The sequence below is a fragment of the Primulina tabacum genome, chromosome 11 (genome assembly GCF_025594145.1).
Source record: "Primulina tabacum isolate GXHZ01 chromosome 11, ASM2559414v2, whole genome shotgun sequence".
Classification (NCBI taxonomy): domain Eukaryota; kingdom Viridiplantae; phylum Streptophyta; class Magnoliopsida; order Lamiales; family Gesneriaceae; genus Primulina; species Primulina tabacum.
In genome coordinates this window covers 25364371-25376562 of record NC_134560.1, presented here as the reverse complement: position 1 = coordinate 25376562, position 12192 = coordinate 25364371, and the positions used below count along the sequence as shown (strand labels likewise).

At 37.1% G+C, this 12192-nt stretch overlaps 1 protein-coding gene across 2 annotated transcripts; it reads left to right on the top strand.

The window, feature by feature from the left end:
• Window positions 1-550: 550 nt before the first annotated feature.
• Window positions 551-11631, top strand: LOC142517679 (uncharacterized). Of its 2 annotated transcripts, none has more exons than XM_075620057.1 (8): window positions 551-1084; window positions 2269-2409; window positions 2604-2696; window positions 2809-2935; window positions 4099-4202; window positions 10247-10327; window positions 11113-11192; window positions 11294-11631. In XM_075620057.1, the coding sequence occupies exons 1-8, from the start codon at window positions 770-772 to the stop codon at window positions 11511-11513; spliced, it is 1161 nt and encodes a 386-aa protein (XP_075476172.1). In that variant the 5' UTR covers window positions 551-769; the 3' UTR covers window positions 11514-11631. The 2 variants fall into 2 exon arrangements, with proteins under 2 accessions (XP_075476172.1, XP_075476173.1); XM_075620058.1 differs by having other exon boundaries at window positions 560-1084; window positions 4099-4193.
• The last annotated feature ends 561 nt before the right edge of the window (window positions 11632-12192 follow it).

Below are 12192 nucleotides of genomic sequence, written 5' to 3'. Positions count from 1 at the left end.
CTTGATGCTGAGGAGACTGGAGGTACCGAACTCTGAGTAGGCAGCTCTGGTGCGGTGACACGACCCGATGACCGCATGTTTTTCCGCATTATGGTTCATGAGTTTTTTTGAGAGGAGTTAAACATTTTTATATGTCGATGATTTTACGATTTTACTCGTTTATGTTTATGTTTGCTCTTGGATGATTTTGGTTATTTTAAACTGCGCTATTTTTATTGTCAAATAATTACGATTATTTTAAATATTATTTTGAATTTTTTTTTTTAAAAATATTTATATATATATATTCATATTTTTAAAATAAGTAGATGTTACAATTTTTCTGCTCACATGGCTCAAAATCATCCACCATCCTTGGAGTTCATTCCACGACCGAGACAACCACTCCACAACAGTGCACTGCCTCTGTCCCACCGGAATACTGCCGTGCCGCTACCAGAATCTCACAAATTTCTAGTGATTGAATGCAAATTTTGTCTAGATTTTGAATACAAAGAAAAATAAACTCTATACATCTATTAATGAATTTTAATCATATTACGTTTAATCGTTTTTCGTTGCGGCCTTTTGTTACGAGAAAACTATAATCCAAACGGAAGCTGACAAAAAAATATTTAACTAATTGATTTTCGAACCAAGCTAGACTGGAGCAACATTCTATCAGCTTGGATCATCTGAGCCCCTGCCGAGATCGATCGAATCCCAAGTTACGGAAAAGGCCCGTATCTTTCAGTTGGAGTGGTCGTGAGGATGTTACTCAAAAGGCATCATGCCCCTGTCGAGGTTTAAACGCTCTTTTGCTTTCTTTGATTCCCAACTAAGATCTTGCAATTTCTTTGTAAAGAGGCTAGAATCCTACATGGATACGAAGCCCTTTTCCTCGGGAAACAGTTCTTCACAGCCAGTAGTACACCACGGTATAGCAGCAGCAGATGAAGCCCCCGTCAGCCTACAAGAATGGCAAGCTTGGGGCACCACCTCTCCTGTACCCTATATGGTTAATCAAGTCATTCGAGACTTGAAAATGTTGGAAAAGGAAACAGATTCCCACATGACTTTTGGCGGCAACCATGGCAGCCTCTCGGTAAAAAATCCAAACTTTCGTCCTCCGATATTGACAAAGTAGGGGGGTTTATGTGTTGATTTGCTTTTGTATACATCAGTGGAATTGTGGTTTTCCGTTCTTTTGTTTTCCATTTCTTGGGTTATGGTTTTTTGCACCTTTTAGTGGTGTGGAATAGGGTAGAAGGCGATGGGGTTGGATTTGGTGTGTTGGGAACATAAATTATGTTTTATCTTATCGATTCTTTTTTACTCGCATTCATTGTTGTTGGTTTTGTGGGGAGCTCTTGTATCCAAATGAAGGTTAAAATTGGTGCCTGAAAATTTTCAGTTACTAAGATTATGTATTGAGATCTAAATGGATCAGAAGCTGTAATTTTGGGAAGTACTTCCACCAAGATTAGATAGTATTTTTAGAATATGGGAATTCAGGTGACCAATTCGGAAGCCATAGAACGATTCATCCATTGCATAAACTTCTATTGCAACATAGCGTGCTTCAATGTGAGTAAAAACCTTCCATTACATCATATAGCTAGAAACAAATAACTGAAAATTTTCAACAACTAGTTTAAATATTCACGCAAACTTATGGCACATAAGCTCTTACAACGCTTGATACTACCATTGCTAGTGTATTTATGTACTTTAAAAGAATGGCTGCCTCAAAGTTGGTCAATAATGAGATCTCAACATTGAGACACATGCCCCATCGTTTGATAACTTTCTAACTTCTTTAGCCTGCAAGGCGAGTTAGGTGTTAATTCTTACTGGGAGAATACAATCGTTTCTGTTTTTGAGAAATACTGTATAATTTGGCATTAAAATGGTTTTTGTTTCAATAGTACTATGGATGCTCTGAGAGCCAATATTTCCCATAACTTCTCTTAGCCTCTACAACAAATGGCATCTTCGTAACCTCGACCGTGACAAACTTCAATGCCCATGAATAGCGTGTTCATTCTCAGAGACATTTGCACCTTTTAATTGTATTTTGGTATTTCGCTATAATGTAAAGGCCCATCCATGTTTCGAACCTTGTTTTTTTTTTTTTTACATTTTTTTCCTGAACACAGTAGAAGATTGGACATGCTTGACATTATGTGCAACAAAAGTTATACGCATCATCCCCCATTCACTGTGTTTTGTCTGGCTGCATACAATTTTCTGCACTAACATTTAATTCCCTTTTGTTGATCTTTGCAGGGAGATTTCAAGGTGCAAGAGGACAAAAAACATAGGGCAAAATATGCATCGTTAGGTGACTCCGAAGAAAAACTCCAGTTCTTTTCTGCTCGACAAATAGCATGCCGACTACTTGGAAGCAGGGGTTATCTGTGTCAGAAAGTACGTTGTTTCCTTGTTAATTGTTTTATTTCAGCTCTCATCTATTTTATAGTTGTACAGTGATCGATTATCCACTTTTTTGAAAGATTAGCATCTTTAATCACGAGTTTTATTGGAATTTATGGCTTGATTATTCTTTGTTCCTATCCAGATCACTATCTCTTGAGTTATTTTGTTTAAAAAACTTTTTGTAGTGCTGGCTCGCTTCGGAAGATTGCATGTGTTCAAGAGTGACAACTTGTTCTCTTGCGAAACAACTGCAGATCTGGTTATATATGCACCCAAAGGTTGTATTACATTTCATTTTGCCTTCCCATTTAAAACCTTAGTTTTTTATTTTATTTTATTTTGTATCATCTGACGAAGATCATTGGATGGTGGATGATCCATTCTTGGCAGGATTTTTTGAGGCAGAATAATACTGGGAAGTTATTGTGGCAAGTGTTTGGCGTTCATGCTGCAACTTTGTGTTTATTTGGGATCACTGAACATGAAGAAAAGATGTGGAATGTATTCCAACTTGAAGGTTTGACTTCTACCTCTGTCTTAGTAAATATTGGTCTGCAATCGAAATTAAGTCTGGAATTTATGCCGTCTCTCTGTACACTTTTCCATAGTTCCATTTCAAGTCATTCTTCATTTTCTTGTTTATGGAATTTATTAGTTATGATGAAGCACAATCTAGAGAAATTCATTGTCCTCTGTATCATGTCTAAATGTTGTCATAGACTTCATATGTTGGGATTCTTTCTTGAAGTTCACATAATTTCCCGATGGTGTCTTAATAATGGCTACTCTTTCTTTGGAATTGCGATTTGGCATTTATTTTTATTCTAAAAGTATGACAAGTTTCTATTATTGGAATATTGATACCAGCAAAGATTGAATTTGAAATGGGTACAACAAATTTTGTGGTATTTCCATTCTGGAAAGTGCAGAATCATGGGAGATGAGAACAATACACTGAAGGTGTCTATGTGTCAAACTCTTCAAAGCTAGAACATGGTTTTTATTAGGGAATAGGCTCAATGATTGCATAACAATTGGAAATTGAATTCCAGTGATAGATTTAAATTGGTTTAAGGTGTCATTCCTTCGAATAATGAAGATGACAAGTCTAGGTTGAATGCCAACAAGAATGAATCTTGATAATTTAGATTTATTCACCAAGAGCATGAAAAAGATTCTCAAGTTGAAGAAAACTCACAATTTAAGCCTTTAGATGACTGATTGAGTAGACTTAGCCCATGACCAATTAATTTAATATTAAACTTGAATTAAGTCGATCCACTTCAAACTTGCATGCATTATCCTTCCATTATTCTTGCTTGAAATCAAAATAACTCGATCTTTTACGACCATGATTTTGTGGAAATGGTAAACATCTCAAAGCCCCTGATTGGTTCTCAATTCGGTTGTACATTAATCTCGGGAAAGGTCGCATCAATTGGAGATACTTTTTTGTTAGTTTAATTAGGTCCTTCTGTTGAGAATTGCAACTGTTGGTGTTTTAAATGTGCTAATTTTCTTTCTGCTTTTGTTCATTCAATGTCCATCGAACTTCTTGTCCATTGTATATGCTTGTGTTCTACTGCGAACATTTAGATATAATTGCTGATATTTTCGTTTATGTTACAAACTTTAGAATAGTGATATGACATGCTTCTGATTTTAGTACATGATTTTCAGGCAGAAACAAGGTTTGGTGCCTTTATCCAAATAAGAATGAGACGACATTTTCTGTTAGAGATATCGTGTCCCATTCCTGGGATCTAGAAAGACAAGTAATAACAGTAAACTCTCTCATGAATATATATATTAGTCTGGTTGTAATTTTTCTCACGAAGGCATGCTTTGGTCAGGTTGTAGTTTTGCATTCCATATTTTCTTTTAGTCCGTTTGGGTATGAAAATAAACTGTGTAAGATCGGTATGTGATTGTAGTAGCCGAAAAACAAATATTACGATCATACTTGAGAGAGAATATCAAGAAGAATACCATCTCTTGTATTCAGTGTATTTAAAAAAATAATGTACATGCACTAATGTGTTTATATACTATGACTGATAAATAACAGCACAACTTTTGCTAACTACTATAACTATCTTTACTAAGTACGTATAAAACTCCCCCTCAAGATGAACCGTGGATGTCTTTGACGTTCATCTTGCTTAGCAAAGACGAAAAGCTAGCAAGGGGCAAAGGTTTGGTGAATAAGTCTGCAAGTTGGTGCTGGGAATGAACTGACATAAGCTTGATGGAGCCATCATTAACCTTTTCACGAACAAAATGGCAGTCGATGTCGATATGTTTAGCGCGTTCATGGAATGTCGGATTTGTCGCGATGTGGTGGGCGGCCTGGTTATCGCATAATAACAGTGTGGGTACAGTAAGGTTGATAGACATATCCGGCAAGAGCTGCCGTAACCATACTAACTCACTTGTTGTAGTTGACATAGCCCGATACTCGGCCTCGGTAGAGGAACGAGATATAGTGATATGTTTCGTGGCCTTCCAAGAAACCATTGCATCTCCAAGAAAGATGCAAAACCCTGTTATGGACTTCCTGAAGTCGGTGCACGAACCTCGGTCAGCGTCAGAGAAGCCTTTGAGTTGCAGGGGAGATGAGGCAGGAAAAAACATTCTTTGTCCTGGAGTGCATTTGAGATAGCGAAGCAAATGATGAACTGCCTGTAGGGTGGGGAGTGCGAGGATGTGCCACAAACTGGCTAAGCCGATGAACTGCAAAGGTGATATCGGGGTGCGAAATAGTTAAGTATGATAGGTGATCAATGAGGCTCTTGTAGTGTGAGGAGTCACTTTGAACATCACCATCATCTGAGTTGAGAGCAATTTTGGGAACCGTGGCAACATTTACAGGATTGGATGATAAGTAGCGCCTGTGTCTTCCAGAAGTTTGAGCGTGTAATTGCGTTGGGAAAGAAAAATACCAGTAGCTGATCGAGCTATCTCTAAACCCAAGAAAAATGTCAATTCACCAAGACCTTTGAGTTAAATTATTGATTAAGGACTGGCTTGGCAAATTCAATCATAGTTATTTTGAGCGCAAGGCGCGCTAAAGTGCTAGGAGCCTGAGGCGCACACACTTTATCGAAGTAAAACACATTTGCCATAAATTTTAAAATTCAACTTATATAAAGTAATTTATAATATTTAAATTAAATATTTTTCACAAAAATAACAATCAGTATAATTAAAAATTCATTAATAGATAATGTAACATAGATCATAAGCATAAAAAAACTTCAATCATCAAAAAATTCATTACTAAGTCTTAAATGCTCAGAATATTAAGGAAAAAAATTCAAAATTCTAAATCATCAAATTATTCTTCATTCTCCAGTGATATTTCAGAAATTCATATGTTGGGAACATCTATGTCTTCACTCTTCAGTGAAATAGAAAAGAAGATATGGGCAGAAAGTTTCCTTCCTTCTAATTAAAGTGATATTCCAAGAAGGGATATGGCAGAATTCACAAAGTTTCCTGCCAGAAACAAACCTATATTAAATAGGTATATGGTAAAATTCAGAAAGTGATATTACCTTGAGCCATGGATCTTGATTGAACATTGAGGGAGCAGGGCTGCACTTGGGAGATGAAAATACGTATATGGCAGAATTCAGAAAGTGATATTACCTTTATTAACTTCCAAGACTAGCTCATTGCAAGTGCAAGGACTTTTATTGTCACAAGTTTGGCAACTGGAGAAAAAGTCTCTACAGAATCGACGATCTCTTGTAGAGAACCCTTGGCAACAAGAAGGGCTTTGTGCCTCTCAATAGACCCGAAGAGTTGAACTTAATTTTATAGAACCAACGATAATCAACGAAGTGCATACTTGGAGGAAGGGGAACAACACTCCAAGTATCATTTAGTTCCATAACATCCAATTCAGTCTTCATAGCATTACGCCACTCTGGATATTTAACTGCTTGATGAAAAGATTGTGGTTCATAGTGTGTAGACACATTGGGGACCAAATTTTTGTAGGATGGAGACAATGCATCACAACTAATGGAACCAGATAAAGGATAACGATTGGAGGGAGAAGCACCAAGTGACAGATTATCAATGAGGAGATTGCAATGATAATCTTGCAAGTGGGATGGGATGGGATGTCCTTGTAGATTAGCGACTAGGTACCGCAACCGAAGCAAGCTCTTTTATGGGCTGTTGAGTGGTAGGAATTGTCTTGGGAGATAGGTGTGGGCAAGTCCGTTTGGTTGACTGGTAACACCAAATCAGGGAATGGGTCAACATTTTCCACCTGCATCGGACAAGAGATGGAGGGAAAGACACCTTGGTGAAAAACATCACGAGCGACAAAAAGTTGTGTTTGCAAGTCATAAAGCTTGTATCCCTTGATGCCAGGGGGATACACAACAAACACACAAGGTTTTGCTCGGTGATCAAATTTTGTGCGAGAACCAGACAACATGGAGGCGAATTAGAGACAACCAAACACCCTCAAGGAAGAGTAATCAATGGAGAATTGATATAGTAGCTCAAAGGGCGATTGGTTGTTTAAGATAGTGGATGGTGTTATTAATCAGAAAAGTTGCAGTCAAGACACATTCCGTCCAGAGAGAAATTAGAAGGCGAGCTTGAAAATATAAAGCAATCTCAGGCAACATTCAGCAGGTGTTTGATGCTTGCGTTCAACAATTGAGTTTTGTTGAGGACACTCAACACAAGAAAGTTGGTGGAGAACTCCATTTTCGTTAAAAAAGTCACCAAACCGCAATTCTTTCGCATATCCGACCTAATCACTTTTATAGTTTTATGAAACTGAGTATCGACCATGTGAAAGAATCTTGGAACAGACTTGTTACGAAGTAAGTACATACAAGTAAAACGCATACAATCATCAACCAATGTAAGAAAATAACGATAACCAGAAGAGGACACAACGTGATATGGTTCCCAAATATCGCAATGAACGAGATCAAAAGGACGCAAATGCAATATATTATTTGAAACAAAGGTTAATTTTCTCTGCCTTGCCCATACTTGTTAAGGTGAGCGGCTAAACCAGGCGACCCCTGTGTGTGTACCCAGGAACAGCAGGTTACTTACGCCTGGGCTCGCCTTTGAAGGCTCACTCACGGCGCGCCTGAATGGGCTAAGTGACCTTCTCTCTCTTTTTTTTTTCCCATGAAAGTCATATATATAGCCTTTTTTTAAAGATGTAATAGAGCTTTATTTCATAAAATACCGAAAATTACATATATAGATAGATAGATAACAGCCATAAACTAGGATCTAAATTGTCAATCAGCCTTGAACTACAGATTCCTTAATCACACAACATACTAAAAGTAAAGATAGCAGATTCCTTAATCACACAACATACTAAAAATACAATCTCAATAATTTATATCAGAAAAATAAATAGCAGTAGTAGATAAAAAAAAATAGCTTAATTTTCAGGTTTTGTATATAATAGTAGTAAATAAATATATTTTTCTGAAAAATGGTTAGCGCGCCTTACTTCGATAAGGCTCGTGGCTCGCCTTGCGTCTCAGGCTCCAGGGCCACTTTGCGCCGTGGTGTGCCTTGCGCCTTTAACAGCTATGGCTTAACCCATGGACAGATATACCATGAGCTATGCACATGTCTACCTTAAGTATCACACGGTAAATGTTTATTCAACACCGGTAACCTTTGATCTGATAGATGTCCTAACCTATTGTGCCAAGTTTGTACAGAAACTTTGCATATAAACTTTACTCAGATACACATGAGACGAGGTATGCTGCAGATCATCCTTGTGAAGCACATACAGTGTGGGGCAGCATCAATTCCGGTGGGGTGGTATGGGATGCCGTAGTGAGCTGGTTAGATAGCAGGGATATCAACTGCTGACATTTGGAGGTGTTGAGAGTTTGAAAGAAACTCCCAAATTTTCAGGCACACGAGGAGAAGGGGATTCCTGAATAGTTGCAGAAACATTGTTGACAGCTGCTGAAAGTGGAGTGGGAGTAGGAGGTTGTTGGTGTTGATGGTACCCAGGAGGATAACCATGAATTCTGTAACATTTATCCGGAGTGTGACCAGGAGATTGACAGGCGGTACAGTGAGGGCGCTCTCGCTTGGGACCTTTGGAATGACCAGTACCAGGAGTTGGGGCAGCCCCTTTATTTGAACGATTTGCCTTAACATTGAAGGCCAAAGTGTTCAAAGAATGAGATGATGAACCAGATGAACTAGTAATGTTTCTTTGGCGTTCCTCTTGCAAGACAAATGTGAAAAACTTGCTGATCGGTGGAAGGGGATCCACGAGAAGTAACTGGCCCCGGATGTGAGCAAACGAATCATTGAGTCCCATGAGAAAAGACATCACATATTCTCGCTGAAAGTAATTTTGAACCTCTTTAACACCACCCGCATGAACACTTTCCACAATTACAACTTGGTTTATAATTTTCAAGCTCTTCCCAAATTGTCTTTATTTTGGTGAAATAGATGCTAACCAAGTTTTGTTTCTGAGAGAGACAAGCAAGATCACGATGCAGTTGAAACATTCAGGGACCATTACTCTATTGTAATCGTGATCATTCCAAGTATCGGCCGGAGATTCGGAGAAGAGAATACTAGCTGAGATTTCTTTCGACACTGAATTGAGGATCCAATAAATTATGAAGCTATGCTTCGTATCCTAGCAGAAAGTAGACCAAAATCACCATAATCAGGACGTTTAATCGAGCCATTGATAAACCCTAGCTTATTCTTAGCAGATAGGGCAATCAACATAGAACGACTCCAAACAATGTAATTGTCACCATTGAGAGGTTGCGAGACCAGATTCATACCTGGATTATCAGCGTGTTGTAGAAAATATGGATTCAAAGGATCATCATAGGCAGTTCTGCCAATTGATGCAGCACTGGAACCGGAAATGCCATTGGAGATCCAATCGATTGCAGGAAAAGAACGAATCCAAAGAAGACCGATCAAACAACAGATACGGGGTTCATAGAATTAGCGATAGCATGAATTGCAAACTGATACCATGTTTCGATCATACTCGATAGAGAATATGAAGAAGAGGCTAATCTAATCTTCCCAATTCTAGTGTGAACTAGCTTCTTTACTCGCCCCCGTCCAGTAAGGTGCGAGAACCCTTGCCTATTTATCACTGTAACCAGGCGCCGCTGCAACGCCTATCTCATTTGACATTACACCCGAGAGTAGGTGAAGCATGTCGCTTAAAGTGGGCGACTACCTGGCAATTCGTGTTAATTTGTTTGAACTAATATCTATGTGAAAAGTTGTGACGCAATAGTTCGTTGGTTGTCACAGATCTAATACCAAAGGTGATATATTTTTTATGGTGCTAGGCTATCACCGACATAGCACCAACACTCCTCCTTTATCCAGGATTGTGACCAGCCCTCTCAACGGACGGAGTTAAGCATTCGTATTCAATGGATTACTAAAAATAGCCTATGCAGTGGTCCTTTGATTTATGTCTTTCTTATAACCTATATGTCTGGGCAAACTACTGTTGATTCTAATTTGAAGTTCGAAGGTAGGATTTTGAAACAGAACAATGATTTCAGTTCCAACTGATAAATTGGATTCTAACATAAGTATTTTGAACATGAACAATTAGTTTATCAGGCAAAGTTTTTTACCAACGAAATGATAAATATTACACACAGTTTTACAAACTGCACATCAGATGATGAATGTGTAATTTGATCTCGTCAGGGTCAATTTTAAAATGCTTTTAGTTTTTCCCTTTGATGTACTGAGGGATCGTACCTCTCACTTTGTGTTGAATGCCAATTAATGATCCCTTATTTCACAGGAAAATGGAGATGACACCATGAATTTTATCTTAATTGATGGTACTTGGAACAATTCAAATGCAATGTTTAGACGTTTGCAGGTAATTCAGCAAATAGTATGTTTTCTTATTTTCCAGAGTTTCTTTCTAAATTTGCTTTCCTTGGATTTCCTCTGAAAATTCATGAACTTCTGTAAAACATTAACATGTATAACTAATATTGATTTGGAAAGAAGAGTTGAGGATGTGTTGTTTTTGATTCCTCGAGTATTCCTCAAGAACTGGTTTCAACAAATTTAATCTTGTTTGGTTTCGTTTTTACTTTACTCCCTAGAACGTATATTTTTTAATTTCCATATCCCGACATAATCATTATTTTAATTCATTTTTTCGTTACTTTCCATTTGTATTCACCTATCATGTATTTGATGTAGTAGACACTTGCCTCCTTTATCAAGACTACCTCTGTCATCAAGTGCAAAATTGATAACATGTAAGAAATGTAAATGTCACTGTTTAGGATACTGGATGTCGGTATTATCAGAACACGATTTGAGAGTGAATCCAGATTTAGGCATGTTGTTATATTTTGAACTTTCCAATATATAAATCAATTTTAATTCAGTTTTTCGTTACTTTTCAAAATAAGGGATTTTGACATTCACCTCTTCTCTCGTATATTTAATGTAGTTGACACTTGCCTCCCTTATCAAGAGTTAATCTCTTATCAAGTGCAAAACTGATAACATGCAAGAGATATAAATGTCAAATACATTAAATACAAGACAGCTGTTTAGGATACTAGATGTCAATATTATCATAACATGATTTGAGAGTGAATCAAGATTTAGGCATATTGTTATATCTTGAACTTGTATTTTATACAGGATCGAGCTAAATTAATCTGGGGAAATGAACTTCATTGCATATCTCTGAACATCGGTGTATCTTCGATGCATGAACTTAGGTACAGCAGTCAAAATCTTATATAATATGGCGCATTAAGCTTTGTGAATCTACTGTCATTTTGAGCCTTGTTTTATATATGATTTCGTTTTTGAGTTTCAGACCCCAACCATCATGGGATCGCACATGCACAGCAGCTGCTGCAATAGGTCTACTTTATGAACTCCAACATGTTCAAGAATTCAGTTCCTTTGAATTGGACAAACAGGCGGAAGCCATTGAACATTCATTGGAGGTTTTGTTGGAAGCACTCACAACACGAAGACTTCGAATGGGTAGGTCCATTTCTCGTAGAGGAAGACACAATGATGACATTTGCTAACGACGATGAAGCTAATTTAGCTACATATACATGTAACATATTTATCGTTGATGGAGATTTTATCGTAGATAAATGTTATTGCTGTTTAGTTATCAAATGAATGAAATATCATGATTCACGAGGGTTTGTTTTTTCTTTTACTAGTCCCATGTCATACATTAGAGAAAAAAGGGGTAGCAGCGCAATCAGTGGAGACCCTTAGATCAATCTTTCATTTCTTTGGAACTTCAACTACTTTTGAAATGTTTCAGTGCTTATATTTTTGTAGAACAATTTTAACATTTTATTACTTATCCCATATAACGGTTGGTTTTTCAGAAAATGTTTTGGGTTCAGGTTACTAAATTCTGTGTGGGATCTTTTGTAAAAAAATTAACCAGTTCAATTTCATTGAGAATGTTGTTGTGGTATCGTACGTACGTTACATAAAAAAATGATCAAAATTGCAAAATGGTACAAGATATGTCCAAAACTAAAATGATCAAATTGGGTAAATCAACAAATATATAGATAAAAAAAAAATTCATCCACACATTATACATTAGGAAAAGTAACCAAAAATAATTATAAATTAGATTGATATGAAATGACACGAAGAATATATATATATATTATATCAGATATCAATTCAAATTTATAGTTTGACATCAATCAACTATTATTATTGCAACACCTCACT